The sequence below is a fragment of the Jaculus jaculus genome, chromosome 6, assembly GCF_020740685.1.
Source record: "Jaculus jaculus isolate mJacJac1 chromosome 6, mJacJac1.mat.Y.cur, whole genome shotgun sequence".
Classification (NCBI taxonomy): domain Eukaryota; kingdom Metazoa; phylum Chordata; class Mammalia; order Rodentia; family Dipodidae; genus Jaculus; species Jaculus jaculus.
The window spans coordinates 142,877,297-142,902,104 of record NC_059107.1 but is presented as its reverse complement, the minus strand read 5'-3'; the positions used below and the strand labels follow the sequence as shown (position 1 = coordinate 142,902,104).

At 37.0% G+C, this 24,808-nt stretch overlaps 1 protein-coding gene and 1 non-coding gene across 26 annotated transcripts in view; both read left to right on the top strand.

Annotated features, from left to right (window-relative positions):
- The window catches only part of Anks1b (ankyrin repeat and sterile alpha motif domain containing 1B), a 1,062,135-nt gene that overhangs the window by 154,060 nt on the left and 883,267 nt on the right, over positions 1-24,808 (top strand). For 18 of the 25 annotated variants that reach the window (XM_045152359.1, XM_045152369.1, XM_045152368.1 and 15 more), the window contains exons 3-4: positions 5,559-5,715; positions 14,034-14,333. In XM_045152359.1, the coding sequence (XP_045008294.1) occupies positions 5,559-5,715; positions 14,034-14,333 (457 nt within the window). The remainder of the gene's footprint in view (positions 1-5,558; positions 5,716-14,033; positions 14,334-24,808) is intronic. The other 7 variants (XM_045152363.1, XM_045152361.1, XM_045152357.1 and 4 more) reach the window with 1 other exon arrangement.
- On the top strand, positions 22,395-22,550 carry LOC123462001. The gene has a single exon (XR_006638039.1). It is a non-coding gene; the product is annotated as a U1 spliceosomal RNA (small nuclear RNA).

Below are 24,808 nucleotides of genomic sequence, written 5' to 3'. Positions count from 1 at the left end.
TCTATCTTCCCATATCTGCAATTGTAAGTCCTTGTCATAGTCATAGTGTCTCCAGGTCTTAGTTCAGTATATATTGAATATATCAACTGAATATTCTTTATTGTTCCTTCCCAATACATGTCAACATATACTGTATTATTTATTGTGTGTGACTTAGTTGTGTATTATGTGCTGTTAATTTGAAATTTGGATTTTCTTGCATGTTTCCTGATTAATAGCTATTTAAATTTTCTATAGACTATTACCATTAGACATAATTTATCCTGCCCAACACCACTCATCTTATAGATGGAGAAAGAAGGCCAGTCTGCATAAGTGACCTAGTGGCCATATAGTATATAGTAAGGTAAGGTTGTCTAGATCCTAAGTGTTCTGGTTACATTACAAGTCTATGCTTTTTCCAGTTTATTTTATTACTGTCATTTCCCCTTTGTGGTTAAACCTTCTTGCTTTTCTGGGTCACATTATGTATTTCTGAGTCATCTTCCATTAACTTCAATTCATATATTCTCATAAATCCCTAATTTTAATAGTGGCTTAAGTACAATAACAATATTTGAAGGAGAGAAAAGTATCAAAATCAGAGAAGGATAGTATTTCTGTTATTAGCTTGCTGTTATCTTTTAGCATCAACAATTAACCATTGGCCATGCTGTATTTTTTACCAAGTAAGCCTTAGCAGACAGCATATATACATATCATTTTCATATTTGTTGCTGTTGTTCTTAAATTCTTCCCATAGACATCATGATTTCTAGGTTCAAGTCATGGAGTCATGGACCTGGAAGGAATGTTACAGGGTTCCATATTTTGTTTTTGCTTTGTTTTATTCCTCCCCCAAAATATAATTTAAGGCTCTCACACTGCAAATTAAGCCCATTGCCTATCTTTCGTACATTTTGTTGAAATGCCTTGTTTATCAACACTAGTGAATCTATTAATGTAGCAGTGTTGTGTACTGAAATGTGCCATTACATTCTTAGCATTTCAACTCCAATTAGGCAGATTTCCACACAGCAGAAAATGTACTCTTTTGATGATTTCCTGGGCCATTCATAATTACAGATTATAAAGTTATTGCCCTCAAATGATAGGAAAAATTGTGGCCGATAAAACAAAGTCTATTAGAAATGTTTACAGAGGTTAGCTGAACTGCCTTCAATTTCTCACTCCATTTTTCCTCCCTTTCTTTCTTTCCTTCCTTGCTTTCTGTGCCCTCCTTCCCCTTCCTCATTCTCTGTCACCCCCATATCCTTCTTGGCATTCTTTTCCTCCTTGACTTTCCTTTACTCTGATCTGTTGTCTTTGCTTTTTTCCTCTTGTGGTGCTTGGGATGGAAATCCTGGCATCGTGCATATGAGACAAGGTCTCTATCATGGGGCTACATCTGCAGCTTGCCCTTCCTTCCTACATTCCTTCCTTCCTTCCTTCCTTCCTTCCTTCCTTCCTTCCTTCCTTCCTTCCTTCCTTCCTTCCTTCCTTCCTTCTCCTCCTCCTCCCTCCTTCCGTCCCTCCCTTTCTCCCTCTCTCCTTTTCTCTTTCCAACCTTCCTTCTGGAAAGGAATATTTCTGAGACTGTATCATTATATGTGATGGCCATCCTTGAAAGACTGTGATTCTTGTGATTTTCCTTCCTCTGCTTCTGAAGTGCTGGGTTTGTACAACTAGCTCTTTTTAAAGTAATAATTTTATCTTTCTTTGTAATATTTTTATTAAACCCAAATATTTACATTTCACTTCATTTCGTTTCTATAGTAAGGAAGTTTCTCCTCACTTTATTTATTAAACTACATTGGCTGTATTGCTATTCATGGGTACTGTTGAAAAGTAAAGGTATCAACATATTGTTCTGTCATTGATTATGTATATTATTTGACATGTGTGGGTTGATTATTTTCTATTTTTGCTTCTAACTCTTAGTATTTAATATTTCCCAGACTACACTATCTGTAATCCAAATTGTGTATTAAATTGGAGTTAGAATTTACATAGTAGTAGTAGTTCTTAGTAGCTCTTTCTAATTATTTAAAAAATGCAGGTAGAGATACCTTCTCTTAAAATTCTGTCATTTAGTACCTAAAATCTTGGAATATTTAGAAACCTCTTTGTTTCATTGCTTTTTTCTTGGATAAAGATATTAACTAGTTAAAAGTTACCATAATTTGGTCTATAATGTAAAAATCTCTGAGAGGATATTCAATTTGCTTCAGTTAGTGAAGGGATTTATTGTCCTGAAGTCTTTAGACATGTCAGACACACCTACAATTTTATTCATCTTAAAAAGAACTAAATACCCTCAAGGAAACCTGAGTGCTAAAGGCCTTATGGGATTTGAACTGCATTAGTTTGTTAATTCTGTAACCATATGAAGCACTTACTTTGAAGTACTTTGAATTCTACCAACAAGCAAGGAAAAGTAGAACAAAGTAACATCAGTGGTAGGAATGGAATCACACGGAATCTTGTTGAGGGAAAGGAGTTTGAAGGATGATCTCAGTTATTTTGATTTTGCTTAGAAATTATCCTGAACTTCTTCAAAGGCACTTAATGCTAATCAGAAATATATTTATATCTATCAGAACATGCATTCAAATTAGAGTGGCAAAAACAATACTTAAAAGTTCCATTTTTCTTTCAATTTATGCATATTACCTTATAAGTGAAAAATATCAAAGTTATTTAAATCAAATATTGTTTAAATTTAATTTGCTATTCTGTTTTGCATCTGGCAATAAAATTTCTTTCTTTCTTTTTTTCTTCTTGTGACCCTGTTCACCACATTTATGTTGGAGTGTTTGAGCATTTTTTTCTGCGGAGGTGCTAGGATTGAACTCGGGTCTGTACATGCTAGTCACTTTATGTTCAGAATAGAAGGATTATTTTGCTGCCCATTATTCTACAGACACCAACAATACAAGCCTCATATTTCCTATCAAGCAACAAGACATAGTCAGTAATCTTCATTTGTTGGTACCTCTCAATGCGATATAAGAGTTGGCATAAATAAAAGTAACAAGAAATGCAGAAGACCCTGGATGTTCTCCTCTGGCCTCCACACAAGTGTGCGTGTCTGGGGCATATCCGCACACCTATCTGCGTCTGCTCTACATACACATACCCCGCCTACTATGCACACATGCCACAAACACAAAAGAGTTATAACACTGAGCTGGCGTTCTATTATTTATTTTTTTCTTAGATATTATAGAAAGGTATTAAATAAATTTATTTTTTTCTTAATGAGTCTCAGTGAAAAAGGCCCATTTAATTTGTATTACTGTGATATATCTAGGTTCACCATAAGAAAGCTTAGTAACAGTTTATTATGTTTTACTTATGTACATTTCAGTCAAACTGACAGGTACTTATTTGATTAGAAGTATATTTCATAAACAAGTTTTGCCACTAAATCTGTTCTCATTGAGTTAAACGGTTGATACCTCTGTGTAAATTTTAAATTTCAACTTAAGTAAAAAATTTAAAAGATTAAATTTAAAAATAAAGAAATTTGTCAGGCATGGTAGCATATGTGAGTTTTGCCTCAGGTACTTGGGAAGTTGAGGCAGGAGGATCACAAATTGGAAGCTAGCCTGGGAAACTTAGTGAGATGCTATCTCAAAATAAATAAAAACCACTCAGGGATGTTAGTTCAGTTGTAATGTAATTGTCTGCTTTTGCAAAGGCCTGAGTTTAATCTCTACTGTTACAAAAACCAAACAAATAAATTTAGTAAAATGAATACATTTAAAATGTGTCACATATGAGTTACCGTATTTAGTTAGGATTTTATTGATTAGGTCAAGGTCAATTTAGAATCATACAGATTAGCCTTTTCAGATTTAGGTATATGTTGGCAATATGTATGCAGTATAAGTCATAGATATAGGTCAGATTTTGAAATAAGCCTTTTCATTGTTTTATAAGCCACTATTTAGAATAAGTTCAATCATATATATTATTCAAAAATACCAGTGGACTTTGAGCCAAAGATCAAATTCTCAATGATTTGCATGAGAATAAAGGGAAATAGGATTAGTGATTCTATCAAGTTTAACTAACCCCTTGGGAGTATTACAGCCTATTTTACATTACTGCAGTAAAGTACCTGTGGCTAGGTAGCTTCATGAAAAGAACATTTATATAGCTTAAGTTCTGGCCTAAGGTTGAGTTTTGCATCTTGTGATGGTCATCTTTTTGGCAGAATTCCAAGGTGATACAGGGTAGCCCATAGCAAGAGACAGGGAATGGATGTGTGTCTGTGTTCCTCCTTTTCCTAAAAAGCCACAGTGTTCAGTCAGAGTGACTTTACCCTGACTTACTCGCCAAAAGCTTGTTCTATAATCACCACAGTTGGATTAAGTTTCCACTGTGTTCTTACCTCACAACAGGCATTAAGTTTTAACACTCTGTACCTTACCCTGTTTCTTTAGTCATGATTTCATGCATATGATAACTTGAATGTTTCTTATTTATTACTTGCAGCTTTATTTCCTGGAAAAAATTAAATTTAGGTCTTTTTTATTACATTTATTTTCTTGATATTGATGATTTGCTACCTAGGAAACAACTTTAGTATATAATTACATATACATATGTATTTTTGATGGGTATTTCACCTAATGAGTTATTAGAATTTGTGTTTTAAATGTATGCCCATGAAAAATATAACCTTTGTTTAAGATTACTTTTTCTGATTTTTTAATGCAAAATTCAGTATGCTGTATATAAATAATCATTTGATTATTCCTGTCATCAATTAATTAAAGATTTTTACTTCGGAAACCTGGCAGGTTTTGAGTACAGAAACCTATAGGTAGTATTTTAACATGTGCTGAATGGTCTAAGTGAATTTCTGTCTTGAGATCATTTCCTGGGCTTGGAGGAGGAGGGAGGAATAATACAGAAATATGGAGGACACACATTTAAAGTGTGTTGTATGCTGTGTCTGGAAGGTTATTCAACTTCATTTTATTCAACCCAGAACTAATATGACATTTAATATATTAGGGACTCTTAACTTAGATTTCTCACCCTTGTACTTCTTGAACCATTTATTCCATTTCTCTTTAGGACTGATATATAAACTCTCCATGTGTATATTGGGTCAATGATAATTTTTGTTTTTCCTGAAAGCCCAATGTTTGCTTGTAATTTCACCTTTTCTTTCATGTTGACTGTTTCATCTGGACTCTAGAAAGGACAGGGAAAATAAGTACTTATTTACTTTACTTTTTAATTAGTTTACTTAAATTCAGTTAGCAAAATAAGATGTTTTGCCCAAAGGAATTCCATCAAGTAGTTTCACTGGTTAGTCATTGTTTTGTGTGTTCACCCCTAGGTGCATTGTGTGTGTGTGTTTTCTAGATAAGTAAAGTAGTATATCAACTTTGCAAACTCTTAAGCTCAATTTAACTTTTGCATTCTGTGATATTTGCTCTAGATACCAGCTAGCACCTAGTAGATGTTCAGAGTTATCTTATAAAATTGATATTGTTCAGCATGCTTTCTTTGCTGTTGTGTTCTTTTATTATTTTCTTTGTTGTTTCCTTCCCTCTTAGGGACATAGTTCTCAAACTACTTCAATATGAGGCATCAACAAATGTAGCAGACAACAAGGGTTATTTTCCCATTCATCTGGCTGCCTGGAAAGGAGACGTGGAGATTGTGAAGATTCTTATCCATCATGGACCTTCCCACTCCAGAGTGAATGAACAGGTGCACTTGTCAATGTTTGTCCATGCTGTCATTTCCTCTAGAGCTTTGCAACGGAAAGGCTCACTGAAAAAAATGATAACCTCTGTCTTGACCGAGCCAAAAATCTTTTTGTTGCTGAATGTCATAAAGGAGAAATTTGAAAAATTCATTTATATTTGGATATAAATTAGAGGCACTAAGTTTGGCATTTGTGAAGATAGTTTGTTAACAAAAAAATCCTACATAAAGGTGTTACTGGTAATATTTTGCCTGCCTTATATAGTCATCTATTTTATAGCTATTGAATATTTAAAGAGAACACAGTATTCATATTTGAAATAAGAGTTAGTGTTCCTCAATAAAGTTTTAAATGCTAAAACAATGACAGCCATCATTTGCACAATGCTATTTATGTAGCACTTACACCGTCAAGGACACATTTTGCAAATTGTGATACAATATACAGTGCATATAATTGCTAGTTTCACGGTAAGTTAAATTTTTTCTGTATATACACATGAACACACACACACATACACACGCTTGGGAGACAGAGAAAGACAGAAAGGGTTGACCAGAGCAATACAAAGCTATATGATACTGAAAATATTTTCAAAAACATAATGTGCATATTATATATAGAATGCATGTTTTAAAATGAATGACATTCTCAGCATTAAAATAAATGAATAGATTCAGAAAGTAAAATATGGCCTTCTGATATAGTATGATAACAAACATCTTGAGCTGTGCATGCCCCCTACTGTTCCCATTTTGTAAAACTATATTTGAAAACCAGCATGCAGTCCAACAATTGAATTAGAACTATGGCATTATGAGGCAGGTTGGCAGTTTTCCAAGATCAATGCAAGTAGATTACCCTAGGGCAACTGCATCTAATTAAAGTACAATTAGCATATTGTCCAGATAGATATAGACTTTGAAGACCTTTGACTGAAATTCAGGCTAAGGAACAAAAAGTAACACCAGCTGTAAACAGCAAAGGACAGGGGGCAGGGGATGGAATTCAACCAAATCTAATGGTTTTGAAAGGACTAATCAGGAAAATCACATTTTATTAGTTGAAATTGTCCTATTAATTTTCATCACAATGAAATTTTGTGTTTTCAAGATTGCAGAAATGTAAGAGTTTCAAATATAGAATACAGTCTTAAAAATGACAAATATGGCTATCTTTATCATCTTATCATGCTAAAAGGAAATTCGTGAGAACATCTTCTGTTCCCAAGAAACCCAAAACTTAGATCATTTATGGGATGAGCCATCTGGTGGTTATTCTTAAAACTGTCTGAATGACGCAAAACAAACCTGAAATAATACAATGCAAAAACAATCCAAGGTTAAACAAGAGGACATTAATTCTTACAAATGAACTGATTTTAAATGACATGATAATAAGTAATGTGTAATATTGTTTACATTTTAAAGTTGAAAATTTTTAAATGGCATTGCTATATTGTGTGGCCTTAAGAGAAACACTTAATCTTGGTAATGCTAAGCAAATTGATTTAATTATTACATGTTTCTTTAAAGGAGATCAGAATTCACATTTTTTCACTTCTTTTCTGCTATGGATTCTATTAACAATGAGCAGAACATTTTTTGAGACTTTTAACACCAAACTTAAAATTTTTTTTTGTTGTGTATGTTCTGAGTTTCCAATGTGAGAGTTTTATTTTTATAAATAACTTTTGATTTTATTTCTTTTCATTTTTACTTCTGAATGGTGCAGGAATGTGTTTGCTAATTATAAACTTTTATGTATTTAAGCAATAGTAGGAAATAATGAAAATGGTAAATAATATTTATTGAGACCATTGTTTTGTGCTCTTTGACTTGCAAAATGTTATTCCTCACAATAATTCTTTGAAGTGACATTGTCATTCTCATTTTATAGACAAGATATCAGATTAAGCAAAGATCAGTAATTTAAGGCCACATCATTGAGATCTAAAGCTGAGACTTGAAGTCTCACTGATGTTATCATCCTAAATCCCCTTATTGTAGAGTGTTTACTGTATGACAGGCTTTGAGCAAAGTCCTTCACCTACATTACCTACTAAGCCCCAGTACAGCCTGGTGAGGTAGGTATTATTCCTCTTTATATGTAGGAGCACAACCTTATAGAGTTGAAGTAACTTGCTCATGGATATAGCAGCTTCTAGGAAACACAGTTAGAATTTAAGCATGGATTTCTTCATACCCAAAGCCCAATCTTTAATGGGTAACCCACTGTCATGATGTTGAAATGATATGCTATAGCTATCACTTTGTTGTGATTTCTAATGAAAGGTATCTTTGACTTTTTAAATGGTAGTCCTCCTCATGAAGCATACATTCCAATACCCACTTGTGATGTCTGAAACCTCAGTAGTACCAAACATACCTGTACATTATGTTTTTCCTGTCTGTCCCGGGTGCTGTTCTACCACGCTAGAGTTGATTTATCTTTCTATGTGTTATGCCCTGGGTCTTGTCTGTGTCACTGCTCTAGTGTTTTGGAGTCATTATCAAGTCAAATACGGGCTACTTGAATATAAGCACTGCTATGCACATGGCAGTTAATCTGATAACTGAGATGTCCAGGAAGTGATGCGAGGTGACAGTCACAGTATGGATTCACTGGAACAAAGGGAAGATCCATGTCATGGCTGGGATGGGGTGGGAGGGCGCATGATTCCATCATGCTGCTTGGATCAGCACATGATTCAAAACTCATGAATTGTTTCTTTGTGGAATTTTTCCATTTAATATTTTAAGACATTTGTTGACTATATTAGTGACTGAAGTTTTGGACTGTAAAGCAATGGATTGGGGTATATTATACAGCTTTGCAGTAAAAATTCTCTCTCACATTCCCATGTTTAAAGTTTGCAAAGCACTCTTACTTGGTACCTTTTTATTTGTGAATCACACTGAATGGTTTATAGAGAAAGCAATATTCTTAAGATACAGATAAGATATACTTAGTGATCAAGTGGTTTACTATTGGTAACCAGGTGTATAACAGCATTTTAATGCAGGCCCTATTCATCATTGTATTCTGCCTTAGAAAATAGTGGTTAATGTAGTGATATAATTTAAAAAGCAAAGTGTTCTCATCCCTGAATATGGGTTTCATAATTTTCACGTCCTACCTTTTTTTTTCCCTTGTTGCATGACTGCATTTATTTGAAATATCCTGAACAGGTAAATCTATAGAGACACAAAATAAAGTGGAGATTGCCAGGGGCTGTGAGGAGACGGGGATGAGAAGCAACTGGTGACAGGATAGAGTTTCTTTTCACAGTGATGAAAATGTTCTGAAATTGCATAGTGGTGATGGTTTTGCTAAAGCCATTGGATTATTGACCATTGTACCTACCACTGTCCTGTGACTGACAATGAATCTATTTGTCTTTCCCACCAGACTGAACATTGTAAAGGTAGGGCTCTAACCTCAGTTTCTGGTTTTCCAGGTCTGAGTAGAGATCTTGGGAAAGAGAAAGCATGTAATTGTCCATTGGATGAGCTGAGAGTTCTCCACTCACTTTCTCAGGTCTACCTCATACTTGTGGCAGTGATCCCAGCCTCCATGAACTTGGGTAGTTAGACACCCCAGTCTAGGAATAGTGTCCTCTGGAACCACAGTGGGCCTCATTGACCCAGCATCCATGCAGCAGCTTTGTTTAGGGTCATGCTGAGGCCAAGCAAAGGACCCTCACAGGGTCCTTGCTTCCTTCCCATTGAGGGGCTCACCATGAATAACTCTTCTTTGGAGCCACAGCCTGGTCTGCAAAGGGCCATGGGAAGCTTGCTTTGTGGTTCTGTTCTATTTCTACAAGATCAGACAAAGAAAACATCGGTCCTCTTGGCCCAAGAGAGAGAAAGACATCTCTATCCAGTTCTCTCTCTTTTTTCTTCCTATCTTTTGTCAACTGATTTATTTCTTTGCTTTTGTATTCCATATCTTTTCTCTTCATTCATCTTCATTTACCTCCTTTTGCCTTTCCATTCTCTATTTTCCCCTCTGATGTGAAATTGTGGCAAAAATCTGATGTTGTTTATCTCAAAGTAAATTGCCAACTTGTGTTAGGTTTTCTCAGCTATTCTCCTTTTGCTATGCATTTTTTTTTTGTACATTTCCTAATTTTGGTTACAAAAGAGAACAATTAAGGAATTTTATGTATAGACAGACTAGCAGTAATTCATCACAGACCATTGGTGTTTCTAGACATCTAGAGAATATAGGCGTAAGTGTACAACCATGCCTTTGTAAAGATAACACAGGTGTAGTCTCCACTGATGTGATAGCCCCAGTATGTTGACCATGGATAAAAATCTGGATATTTTCTCCTGGGTAAAGGTTAGTAATTGAGATAATTTCTCCTGAGATTTGAACAGTGATAATTGGAGTTATTAAAAACACTTAAGATGTTGCTTTATTATATTTTCCTAGGCCAGGGTCCATGGAAAAATAAAGAGCTCTTTCAGGAGTATCACTCTATAATTGGCCTTTCTCTTTTCTCATGGATGTAGCTTGCAAAGTGAGGTCCAATGGGAAAATAGTTTGCTCCTAAGATATGTTTCTATGCTTTAAAGTAATAAACGTACAAGGCTTTTATCTAGTTTTTAAAAAGCGAGATTAAAACACTCATGAAGAGTAAAGCTATATGTAGTCAACCTCCACGAGGAAGGAGATTCTGAACAAGTGCTAGAGTGACTCTCACACATAATGGAAGAGACAGTGTCTTTGGCTGGATCGTCATCTGTCAGATCTTAGCTTTTGATTGACTATCATAGCCTTTTTCTAAGGAATATGTTTCCTTCTGGAGTTGACGTCCAGTTGTCCCCTCTTGATACTTATAAGACACATAGAGTATTAAGGCGCCTCCTTGGTACATCCCTACCAACCCTAAAACCCCCAGGCATTTTTATTTATAAATTTTTACAACCTTCTTTCCAGATTCTCAACCTCCTGGTCTGTATTCTTTCTTTTTTTTTTTTTTTTTTTTTCAAGTCGGGGTCTCACTGTAGCCTGGACTGTCTTGGAATTCACTATGTAGTCTCAAAGTGGGCTCAAATTCATGGTGACCCTTCTACCTTTGCCTCCTGAGTGCTGAGATTAAATGTGTATGCCATTATGCCTGGCTCTAGTCTGCATTCTTCTATGGTCCAGAGCAAGCCTGAGTTAATCTCTGGAAGATTAAGATTTGATTGGCATTGCATGTGCCTTGTCTTTGTGTTTTGGTGGGAAAAACTATCAAAGCACACACACACACACACACACACACACACTCTTCACAGTGTCTTTTGGGTAAAACAGTCTTTGAAAGTTTTTGTTTTTAGGTTCTAATTTTTAGAACTGCTTTTGCAACATAGCAACAGATGACAGTGTAAAGTGAAGAGAGCACAGGTTGTAGATTCTGAGAGATATAGGCAAAAACTGAGTCTTCGTGGAAGTGGAATGCATTCCTTTTTTGAATTTTAGATTTCTTATCTGTGAAATGGTGACAATAATCCTCAACATGCCGGATTTCTGTTTGAGCTCATGAGACAATAGGAGTAGTAACATATGTCATTATAGAAGGTGGTTTGTGTAATAAGCAACGGCTCTGACTTTGGGCTTGGGCTACTTGGTTCAAAGTCTGGGCTATATGCATCTTTGCCTCATTGTCCGCAGTGATTGCAAAATAGCTGCTGCTGTAGGTAGGGTTGGGTATAAGCTGTGTCTTCATACTAATGTGCTTTAAGGGCACTGTTGCTGCACCATGTGCTTCTGGGAAATTGAGGATAAATAAAACATAATCTCTCACTCCTTGCTACCTTTCCTTGTACAACTCAGAATGGTTTTCAGCCACAAGGCTATGATTCAATTATCACTGCTTTAGTTTCCTCACCAGTAAAGTGGGGACAATGATAATCAGAGCATCCATCTTAAAATGAAGATAAAGTGAGTGAGCACAAGGAATGCAGCTGTATCTGGTACTCCGTGTTAGCTACGACATCTTTGATGATGGCAGCTGCTCCAGAACTCCAACTAACTCAGGATTCTTCCTTCCTTCCTTCCTTCCTTCCTTCCTTCCTTCCTTCCTTCCTTCCTTCCTTCCTTCCTTCCTTTCTTTCTTTCTTTCTTTCTTTCTTTCTTTCTTTCTTTCTTTCTTTCTTTTTCGTTTCTTTGCTTATTTGGTTTTTTGAGGTAGGATCTCACTCTAGCCCAGGCTGATCTAGAATTCACTATGTAATCTCAAGGTGGCCTTAAACTCACAGAGATCTTGCCTACCTCTGCCTCCCAAATTCTGGGATTAAAGGTGTACACCACTTCACCTGGCTCATTTTATTCTTTAAAATTTTTTTTGTTCATTTTTATTTATTTAGTTGAGAGCAACAGAGCGAGTAAGAGGCAGATAGAGAGAGAGAGAGAGAGAGAGAGAGAGAGAGAGAGAGGGAGAGAGGGAGGGAGAGGGAGAGAAAGGGCATGCCAGGGCCTCTAGCCACTGCAAACGAACTCCAGATGCGTGCACCCCCTTGTGCATCTGGCTAACGTGGGTCCTGGGGAATGGAGCCTTGAACCAGGGTCCTTAGGCTTCACAGGCAAGCGCTTAACTGCTAAGCCTCCAGCCCTCATTTCATTTTTTAAATTTATTTTTATTTATTTATTTGAGAGTGAGAGAAAGAGGGGGAGAGAGAGAGAGAGAGAGAGAGAGAGAGAGAGAGAGAGAGAGAGAGAGAGAGAATGGGTGCATCAGTGCCTCCAGTCACTGCAAATGAAGTCCAGATGCATGCACCACCTCGTGCATCTTGTTTATGTGGGTCCTGGGGAATCGAGCCTCCAACAGGGATCCTTAGGCTTCACAGGCAAGCGCTTAACCACTAAGAAATCTCTCTAGTCCCTCATTTCATTTTTTAAAAAAATTATTTTTATTTATTTTCTCAAATTTTATTAACATTTTCCATGATTATAAAAAATATCCTATGGTAATACCCTCCCTCCCCCCTGACTTTCCCCTTTGAAATTCCATTCTCCATCATATCCCCTCCCCATCTCAATCATTCTACTTACATATATACAATACCACCCTATTAAGTACTCTCCTCTGTTCCTTTCTTTTCCCTTTATATTTTATTTGTTCATTTATTTGACATAGAGAAGAAGAGAGAAAGAGGAAGAGGAAGATGGAGAGAATGGATGTGCCATGGTCTTCAGCCACTGCAAATGAATACCAGATACATGTGTAACCTTGTGTATCTGGATTACATGGGTAGTGGGAAATCAAACCTGGGTCCTTAGGCTTTGCAGAGAAGCACCTTAACCACTAAGCCCTCTCTCCAGTGCTTCCTGTTTTAGTTTTTGAAGGTAGGGTCTCAGTGTAGCCAAGGCTGGCCTGAAATTCACCATATAGTGTCCTGGTGGCCTCACACACACGGTGATCCTCCTCCCTCTGCTTCCAGAGTGCTGGGATTAAAGGCATGTGCTACCTTGCCTGGCTTCATTTCATGTTTTGCTAACTTTTCTTGTTCATATCTCCTGACATATCTATCATGCTATGTGTCAAAATGGTCAGGAGGGCTGATTTTCCTTGCCACTGAGTTCATTTTTCTTTATCTTGCTAAATTCTTAGGAAACTCCCCTTGATATTTCAACAGAAATGTTTACAGATATACAAGTAGGACTATGTGACACTCTCGGCCACTTGCCTGGGTGTGAGACTAGGGCTACCTTTAACTCTGTTTCAAAAGGGTGCTGTCATATCTCTGGGGCAGCATGCCTTCATTCTCTTTGGAAAGAAGAGAAGCAATGAGTTATATTTATTATCTTTGCAAAAAAGCAATAATCTGTACTTATTAAAAATGAAATGAAACTTGATTTGGGAAACCTCTCTGTAACTCTCTCATTATCAAGAATTTTCCATCTCAATTCTCCTCTGGAGAGCCAGTCTATTAGAAGTGAATTATAATTGTTATTAATCTCCCTCATTAACAAATGTCATAGCAGCATATTGCACAGTGCAGAGAGAACTGGCCATCTGGACCCAGCAGAGCTACTGCTGACAGAGATAAATCATTTATCACTTTTGAGCATTAGAATTTATGAAGCACAGAAAAATTTTATTATTATGTTTTTCATATGAAGTGGTAAAAATAAAACGTGATTTTTTAAAAATACAATGAATGATGGACACTTTCACCAGGTATTAATTTCAATCACCCATATTTACTACAATAGATTTATCTTAAATTTACATGCCCTATACATGGCAGGCTTTCCATGATCACGTGTGGATTTTCTGTAACTAACTGAATTTCCGCACATGTGTCCTCCCTATCTTCTTCTTAAGCAGAACAACGAGAACGAAACGGCCCTCCACTGTGCGGCACAGTATGGACACTCAGAAGTGGTCGCGGTTCTCCTGGAAGAGCTCACTGACCCGACCATTCGCAACAGCAAGCTCGAGACACCGCTGGACCTGGCTGCCCTCTATGGAAGGCTGAGGGTGGTCAAAATGATCATCAGTGCGCACCCCAACTTGATGAGCTGCAACACCCGCAAGCATACGCCGCTTCACCTTGCTGCCCGCAACGGCCACAAAGCCGTGGTGCAGGTGCTGCTGGAGGCGGGCATGGATGTGAGCTGTCAAGTGAGTCTTTTCACTGCCGTTAAGGTTCTTTCCCCCACCCCATGCCTGCGGGAAGAGCTTCACCTCATGCTGATTGGAGCAGTAGGCCAGGGCAGTTTATCTGTAGGTGGAAGCTAGTGTTACTGCTAATTGTTTCCTTTCCCCGGGTATCTAACATAGAGCCTCACACACCCTGGGAATCCAGTCATATCACAGTGAAAGAAGGCTTTTGAGTCCACACACCATGTGTCATGTTGACACATTGAGAATTCAATTGCTGCAGACACCCTGTGGGATTTAAGAAACGTTGCCAAAGATGTAGCTGATAAAACCAGAATGTGGGGATTTGATTTACTGATTAACTTCTAGGCCTTCTTCAAATATAATTTGTCATCTGTACATAACTATTGAACCTTGAAAGCTCAACAGGACTTTGAAATGGAGGTATGATTTCACTGCATATTATTTGGTTAAAATATTTGAGTGCTTTTAGATGGAATGCATGCTTTCCAAGGTCCCCAAGCTCTTTCCACATCATTGTGTCATTCCTTTGCACTTTCTGCTTGTCCGTTATAACATTTGGGTTTTTACATACCAGCAGAGAGGGTATAAGGTATCCAGTGTTGTGACTACCTGCTGAGAAGCACAGGGCCTGAGCAGGGGGGTCACACGGTGCTGCTGTGACTTCTCCTCTTGACAGTTTACAAGGAGCTCCAGGGAAATAGTGTTGTGAAATATGTCAACAAGATAAAACATGTATCAGGTATAATTTAGTTGAGTAGTTTTTTTTTAGGATTTTAATCAAGATAATTTTTTTGGTGGGGCATGGTGGTTCACATCTTCAATCCCTGTATCTGGAGGCTAAGATAGGAGGATAAATACCAAGTTCAAAGCCAGCCTGGACTACATAGTGAGTTTAAAGTCAACCTAGGCTACGTAGTGAAACTCAGTCTCAAGACACAGGGATTGGGTGTTTATTGCCTTTCTGAGTAAATATTTAATTTTATTACTCAAACTACTCACTGTAAACCAATTTTCCCTATTAGAGTCACTCCAAAAAAAAAAGGAGAGAAAACTACAAAAAAAGTTTACTTTTTAGTCACTTTTTTTTTTAAAGGTTTTCCCTACTAGTAATTTCAAAGTATTTTAGAGGATTTAATGTTCGTTAAATTGCTGCTGTTAAGCAGTTGGGAATTAGCAGTGTTAAACAAACTAGTCTACTTGATAAATTATAGTAATGAACTTTGGACTTTAACTATATCCAGGTCATTGTGAATAAATGTTGAAGATTTGTGGATGACTTTGGGTGATCTTGTCTTTTCCTTGTAAGTATGTGTGTAATGTTTATCCTAGTATTTTCTCTTTTTTTATGAGAAAGAGAAAGTGTGTGTGTGTGAGGGAGAGAGAGAGAGACAGAGACAGAGAGGGAGAAAGTGGGGGGGGGAATTAGCATGCCAGGACCTCCAGTTGAACTCCGGACATGTGTGTCACCTGTGCGCACATGCAATCTTGCACACTTGTGTCATTATGTGCATCTGGCTCACATGGAAACTGGAGAGCTGAATATGGATCCTTAGCCTTTGCTGGCAAGAGCCTTAGCCACTAAGCCAACTCTGCCACCCTCTAGTATTTTCTTTAAAAGATTATTCTGCATTTTTTCTCTCTGAAAAAATCTAAATTACAACACATTTGAACTTATTAAACAAAACAATTTAATTCCTATTGGATTGTGTAGGCTGAATATCACCTATCTACAATGACTAGGTAAGCCACATATAGTTATGACACTGACTCTGACTATCATTCCACTTTTGTCTATGTTATACATTGTTCAGAGAAAGGAAGGGAAAGCAACAGACAGAATGTCCTCTGCCCTTCTCTCCTAGTAGAGGAGAATGGGTGAATCAGCGGTGGCAGCGGTCAGAGTATTTCCCTTCAACATTTAAAAAAAATAAAGTTATATCAGTTTATGCCTAAATACATTATATTCATTTATCTAATTGTACAATTATGCTTAATAATGTAATAATTTCTTAGAACTAGCAGAATAATTTATATTAAATGGTAAATTTTGTAAAAAAAATTATGCTATAAACACAAACTTTTCTCTACTTCTCTTCACACTGATAAAGTTGAGGTAATATTGCTTTGCTTAACTGATAGAAAACATGAAAGAGGAAATGTCTTAAAATTAATTTGTTTAGCATGAAATGAACTATATTGTATTTTTTTTGTGTGTTTTAACAGCATACCCTGGTTTTGCACAACCTAGTAATATGTTCTTTACTTAGACCACTTCAGAGTGAAGTTTCTCTGATTATTATCATATTGATTATTAAAAAATGGATTGGGGGCTGGAGAGATGGCTTAGTGGGTAAGGCACTTGCTTGTGAAGCCAAAGGACCCAGGTTCAATTCTCCAGGTCCCACATAGGCCATATGTACATGATGGCACATGCATTTGGAGTTCGTTTATAGTGGCTAGAGGCCCTGCCGTGCCCATTCTTTCTCTCTCCCTCTCTCTCTTTAAAATAAAATCTTAAAAATAAATCGGCTGACTTAAAAAAAAATTCTTTCTTGTTTGTAATTTCATAGTTCTTGGAAGTAATTGATAAATTATTCAGTAAAGAATTCTTTTTGTTAAGGTAAACTTAACTGTCAGTAAGCAAAGCAATCTTGAATACTCTCAATAAATATTCAGATGTGAACATAAAATGAAAATGATTAGGGCCAGATGTGTTTCAGATATTTTTAGAATTTGGAATATTGTGGACTTTGGAATATTTGCATGCACATGGGATATCGTAGACATAGGACTTAAGTGTATTCATGATATTTATTTATGTTTCATATAAACCTTTCATATAGGCTGAGGGTTATTTTATACAGTATTTTAGTGCATCTGCATTTTGACTGTCACATGAGTTCTGATGTTGAATTTTCTACTTGTGACAGCATGTCAACCTTCAGAATTAGAAGTATTTCAGATTTTAGATTTTCATGTTATTAGGGGCAGTCAAGCTATCTTGTATTTACTTCATATGATATGACCCTTCATCATAAAAATGTTTCCTAATAAAGAAAATTAATCATGTTAAGAAAGTGGAGTTGGACTGACAAGAAATGAGTTTAAGGGATGGCTTAGTGGTTAAGGTGTTTGCCTACAAAGCCAAGAAACCTAGGTTCAATTCTCCAGGACCCACGTTAGCCAGTTACACACGGGGGCACACACTTATTAAATAAAACAATTTAATTCCTGGAGTTCATTTGCAGTGGCTGGGGCCCTGGCATGCCCATTCTCTCTCTCTCTCTGTCTCTCTCCCTCTTTCTCTGTCAAATAAATAAAATATTAAAAAAAGAAATGAGTTTATGAGTGGAATTTCAAATCAGTCTATAGATTGTGCGGCACCATTATGAGAAAGCTAATAATTCACCTTAGATTGCTGAAATTCATGTAGATGTGATTTTCATTAGTTTAAAGCAACATGTTCAGAAAAGCTTGTTTTGATCATTATATAAAATTCATCTTCTACTTTATCTGTTGATGTCATTTCAGTCCTTTACTCTATGAAAGCCCTTGTTCTTATTCTTTTTTGTTTGTTTGTTTGAGGTAGGGTCTCGCTCTAGGTCAGGCTGACCTGGAATTCACTATGTAGTCTCAGGGTGGCCTAAAACTCATGGCGATCATCCAACTTCTGCCTCCCAAGTAAATGCTGGGATTAAAGGCGTGCGCCACCACGCCCAGATCTTGCACGACTTCTTGTTTTGCATACTTTCCCAGTACTCTCTGTTTACTCTCCAATCTAATTGAGCTATAATAATATTATAGTATTTATTTTATTTACTGGGACTACCAGTGGCATTGTTGAAGTGCATTGTTGGACCAAAGTTCTCAGCTCATATGGTGTTGGCTACCATTCACTGACTGAAAATGACAGGGAAATATACTCATATATTTACAAAGCACTATAAGTTCACAAGGCAGAGGGCATATAAAAGAGGAATCAGTAGTGCAGTTTGTCATGACCCTATTCTATGGTTACCTGTCTCATTTTTCTGACCATTAAGCATCACAGTGTTTTATGAATTTCTTTTCAGACATTTTTTTGTTCCCTATCTATTCTTATTTCTTTGTTTACCTAATTAGTCTCTTAGCTTTAAATGACATATTTAAAAAAAGTCTCTTAGCTTTAAATGACATATTTAAAAAAAGCATCAAGCTTTTTTTTTATACCTTGGACTCCACTCTTAACTAGAAATTAGTATATATGATTACCTTTGGGATATATTATTAATGGCTGATGAGTACCTCAAGTGCATCATTTCCAAAAGTGAACATTTAGCTTTTATGCCCTTCCTCCCTAAGTTTGCTAATCACCTACTGTATCCCATTTCAGAAAAGTGGCTATGAAATTATTATTATTATTACTATTGGTTTATTCCAAAACTTTGGGCTTATTTCATGTTTTCCGTATAGTTCCTCAGAACAAGTCCTATTGGCTCTTAGCTTTAGCTGTGTCCAGAATTGCACTATCTTATAATAATTCTTTCCCTGTTATCACTGGAGCCCAAGTCCCAGTCATTTGGTACTTCCTGACTTGTTCCCTTGCTTCCTTTCACTGTCTGCTTTTACATAACAAAAATTCTACACATTGAACAACTTGGTCACCAGGAATTTATTTCCTCATAGTTCTGGAGTCTGGAGAATCCAAAATCAAGTTTTGGCTAATTCAGTTAATGGTACAAGCTCTCTTCCTGACTTGTTCACTTCTTTTTATACCTTTACATGGCCCTTCTTCTGCCTGGAAATAGAGAGAGAATTCTCTAATGCTCCTCCTTGTACAAGGACACTAGTCCCATTGGGTTAGCGCCCTACTCTTATGACCTAATTAAACTGAACTACTTTTCTAAAGGCCTTGTGACCAAACACAGTCACAGTGTGGGTCAGGAGTTAACATCTGAATTGGGGAGAGATTTAAATGTTCAGTCTATAACAGTCTCATCAGTACAGCAGCATGAAGTGATCTTATTGCATGAAGTCAGATCATTTTATTTTATACTCATAAACCCCACTGGCTTTCCACCTTAGAGCAGAATCTTAAGTGTGGTAACTGGATCTCATATGACTTGATAGCACTTTTTCTAAATTTTCAGCTTATTCCTTACTATTTCTTTTTACTTAGGTTCAGCCATGGCAGCCTCCTCAATCTTGAAGCATCCCAGTGTGTATATTCTCCTATTTCAAAGCCTTGGGTTTACCACCCACACATGTGTTCTTCTCCACTTTGTTCAGATGTCTTTCCAGATGTCAAGAAGACTGACCTATCTCTCTCACTACTCCAGCAACTGCACTTCACTTTTAAGTTAAATAGATTTCCCTATAAATACACCATCCTCCCAAGCCTTCTCAGGCTAGGCTGCCAGGCACTATACTACATGAGCATCAAGCATTTGTTATCTACCCTTAGAAGGTGGGGATACACTAAGGATGATGGAAATAGATGCATGAACCCCAAAATTGCTTATGTCATTAAGTGTATAATTCATTAAGTGCATATTATCCTTCAGTAAGGGAAACAAGTTGGTTTCAGTTTGTTTATAATTGATACTGAAAGGTCAGAGAGAATATCTCTTTAGATATACCAGTAAAATGACATTAGTTTAGACCCAGGGCATTGGAAGATAAGGTCACAGAGTAGATGGGTATATAAGAAAGAATAAAAGGGTAGAGTAAACACCAAATAAGGAATAATCAGAGGGGCTGGGCTAGTTGGTAAAGTACTTGCCGTGCAAACAAGAGGACCTGAGTTTTGATGCCAGCATGGCCTCATAAAAAGCTGGGTGTGGTGGCACTGCACACTTGGAGTTCCAGCACTGGGGAGATGGAAACAGGAAGATTTTCCCAGGGCTTTTTGGCCAGCTAGTCTAGCTGAATACAAGTGAGTCCCAGTTCAGTGAGAGACGCTTTATCAAGAATAAGGTAGAGGGTTGGAGAGATGGCTTATCTGTTAATGCATTTGCCTGTGAAGCCTAAGAACTCTTGTTCAAATGTCTAGGTCCCACGTAGTCAAAAGCACACTGATGCAAGCACACAATATCACACATGTGCATAAGGAGGAGTTCTTTCACAGTGGCTCAAGGCCCTGGCATGCCAATTTTTTTTCTCTCTCTCCCTCTTTCTCTCAAAATAAATAATAATAATAATACTAAAGATAAGGTATAGAGTGATTAAGGAAGACACTTGACTTTGACTTATAGCCTCCACACACATGCACACGCATGTGCACATGTACACAGATGCATATGCAATTATACCACACACACACACACATACACACACACACACACACACACATACACAGGCATATTCAGGAAGTTAATAGAAAAAGAAACCTATAAAGAAGCTGTTATGAGAAGATATGAAGCCAGCACAACTTCCTATAATCAGTTCATGTATTCAGTTTGCATTTATTGAATGCCTGCTCTCTGCAAGCATTATCTACTGTGTGTCAATTTATAGCAATAATAAAATTAGACAAAACGGTTACCTTTAAGAAGGAAAAGGACTCTTTGCAAAGTGGAGTAAAGAAAAGTGAGCACTGGGATAGAAGTTGGAGGTGACAGTAGGTTCATAGGAAGTTTTTTTTTTTTTTTTTTTTTTTTTTTTTTTTTTTTTTTTTTTTTGCATTTTGTTTGATTCTGGATAGTGGAAAGGTAGCTGTGTTTATGGAGAGTGAAAGAGTAAAGAGCTTGAGATTGGACTTGTAAGAAAAGTGGTGAAGGTTCGTTCTGAGCAAAACTCAAGACAAAGCAGACAGCAATAAAGAAGGCAGCCCAGATGAAGGATTAGCACTAATGGGAAGAAAGGATGCTTCCTGTGAGTGAGACAAACGTGAAGAAAGTAGAGAGAGGTAAAGTTGGGAGCTTGAAGTCCCTGAACGGGAGAGAATGTCCATTCCCTTTTAAACAGGAGCAATGTTATTTTTCAAACTTTGGAGCACTTGGCATATATCCTTTGTGCCATTTTCACAGCATAAGCATCCTTTTAACCTTCAGCTATTCTTCATGTCTTTTATCGTGTGGCTCTCTCACTCTTCCCTGTGCATATGCTAATCTGTTGATGGTCCTTGTAAAAGGTTCAGTACCAGCTGCTGGCCAGACTCTAGACAGAGTCTCACTAATTCAGGACACTAAAAGCTGTGGCCTTCCACTCATTCAGACACTAGATTTCTTGGCAAAGTCTAGGATGTTCTTATCTTTTAAACTCTTATATTATTATTTTTTTAATCTCACGAAATGGCAACATGAGTTGACAAGAGCCAAAGCACTGGTGGTTTTCATTCCTGAGCTAAACGCCATTCTAGTTGTGCTTTCTTTCTCAGTCTCCGTCAAAGTTTCAAAGTTTTCTTTATTCATTGGTTATTAATTGGTTATTACTCATAATAGTCATGGGTGTTACATCTCATAATTTTTTTAAAATTTTCTTTTCAATTTTATTTATTTGACAGAGAAAGAGGGAGAGAGAGAGAGAGAGAGAGAGAGAGAGAGAGAGAGAGAGAGAGAGAGAGAGAGGGAGGGAGAGAATGGGTGCTCCAGGGCCTCCAGCCACTGCAAACGAACTCCAGATGTGTGTGCCCCCTTGTGCATCTGGCTAACGTGGGTCCTGGGGAATCGAACCTGGGTCCTTCGGCTTTGCAGGCAAACACCTTAACTGCTAAGCCATCCCTCCAGCCCACGTCTCATAACTGTTATCCACCTGTTTTATTTTCTCTTTTGATCATTACAAAACCACAAGCTGTATCTTACCACCATTGTTCTCTTTCTCGTTTCATTGTTGTACTCTCTGCTTTAACCAGCTCTTCATGTTCCTTTACTGGGTATCTTTGTGCAGACTTCAAAAGCATCATGGTTGGAGTGTTAAATTTGGCTGGGGAACCACTTGTGTAGCCAAGCTCTGACATGTTCTCATCTTTTTTTCTCTCAGCTATTTTGATATTCTGGTGAACAGATAACCTAAAAACCAACAAAATACATAGTATTTCTGGATAAAGTAAACTAGTATCACTTTGAATGCCTGATTGGGCTGCTTCAGCAGTCATGGAGAAACAGCGAAGGTGGTTTTCCCAGGATGAGGCTTATGCATTGCACTTGGGATGTGCTGACCCCTGTGATTTCCCCAAATGTGGGAAATTCAACTGCATAATTTATGGTAGTGGGGACTGCATTTGTGCTCTCTCCTGAAAAAAACAAAACAAAACAAAACAAAAAAAAACCACAAAGCCAAAACCAGAAAAGAAGCAAAAACTCAAAACAGTGAACACAAGCACCGTCTCCTCTGCTCTCCCCTGCTTCTGTACTTTGCCCAGCCCTCCCCTTCCCTGCTCCTCTCTTCTCTTACCTCTTCCTTTTCCCTTCCTCCTCCTTTTCTCTCTCTGTTCTCTCTTCTTCCCTCTTTTCCTCCTTCCTCCCCTGACACTTTTCTGTTTTCTCAGCTTCAGTACTTCAGAAGGTTAGCATTAGTAGATATTTCCAGTTATCATAGGATTTCTTTTGCTTTTATTATGTGAACATATTTAGCCTTCAGTTCTTTTCACTCAACCATTTGATCATCATTTAGAGAGTTTCCCACCAAAAGGCAATGAGCTGTTATTTGTGATTTATATCTGGCCAGTGGGTAAATATTGTAAAGTTACTATATTATAAACTGTGTAGCTGTCTACTTTAGATAATGACTATAAAATCAGTGAAGAAGTTTGTCCATAAGAAAGCAGAATACAAGTCTTAAGGATTATATTCGTCTATTTGTTTATTCAGCATAATTCTTTTAAAGTCTGCAAAAAGATACCCATGAACATGAAGTGTTGGTTAAAGGAGAGAGTTGAACCATGATGCTAGAAAGACAGAATGGTGGTGATAAGGTATGGCATGTGGTTTTGATAATGATCAATAGTGAAGATAAAACAAGTGAACAAAAGCTATGAGAAGTAAGATACATAGCTATTATGAATAATGACAATGTTATTTTCTTTATTTATAGAATTCTACTTGCTTATAGGTTGTTTTGGAGTAAATATTTTGTGAGTATGCCATATTACAAGGTCTGGCTAGTTCTGTGGGTCTTGGCTTTGGAAAGAAATGTTAAGAAGTACATATTGGTGTAATTTAAATGGGGTTATTAGATGGACCATGTTGGTGGTGGTACACTATATGATACACAACTCCTCAAAACTTACTTCATACCTTATCTAATTAATTTTTTAAAAATGTCTAATCTGTGATGAAAATAAGGCAGTTATTTTGGAATTAATCATATTTTAAAAAGGAAAAAGACCATAGTTTTTACATATTTAAACTCTATGCAATTTGTGCTAATACTGTAATATATAGTTACTGATACTATATTAGTTACCTTAGAGTGATGACAGTTCTCCATTCACATTGACAGTGCCTATGCTAGGAAGCTAATTATCTTGCCCTTGGATTTGACCAAGTTAATATAATTTTCCAGTGTGTTATCTTTCTGTAGCTGTGACAAGCTATCTGAGAGAATCAGCTTATAAGGAAGAAAGATATATTTTGTTTCATGACTACAGAGGTCTCAGTAGATGTCTGCTCAGCCTTGTGGCCTTGTTGAGACTAGAACATAAGAAAGGAGAGGAAGAGGCAAGTGTCCCAAATCTCCTTCAAGGGCATGTTCTCTTTTACTAGTCTCCCTGCAAAGGTTCCATGATGGTAATCAAACCTTCATCATACAGTCTTTGGAAGACATTTAGGATCCAGGCCGTAACATACACCTGCATGTATGTTTATGATCTACTCATCTTTTCTATTCAAGGATTCTGTCTTCTTACCATTACACAAAAACATGAGTTCTATTTAAGCCAGCATTGTTCACAGAACAGTGTACAAAAGGTAGATAGGCATGCACTGTACAATATTAACATCACTGAAGTTAGTTTTTACAATGCTTCAATTCCTTTTGGAGTCATTCTTTCTTCTTTCTCTGCCTCTCTCCCTCTATTGTTTTGGAAAATGAGGTTTGACTTTTTATTGTTTGTTTGTGTTTACTTTTTATATCAAGGGTATTTTTCTTTGGAAGTTTTTACAGTTTTACTGGGGTCCTCATTTTTACCTTCCATCTTTCTTGGACTTCAGGCTCAACTTGTACCCCCACTTCCACTTCCACGTGCATTAAAACCCAGGTAGTCATCTATTGTGGGAGGGCAGATTCCCTAGAACAAATCCCCATTCCAGTGATAACCACCAGGATTCACATGTTTTGTTTTCCTCCACTCTCTTCTGGGATTTGGCTGTAGTGTTGCTTTCCCCCTTCATCCTGCTTAAAGCTATTGTTTCATTTATTTTCACAAACTTAAGGTGTACTATTCCAGGAAGGTCTTTTCAAACATGAAATCAAAAATTTTGGCAAAATTGGAAAGAAGATAAATTAATACTTTCTAAAATGTCTTTTAACGTGTCCCCAAAGTTTCTTTTTGG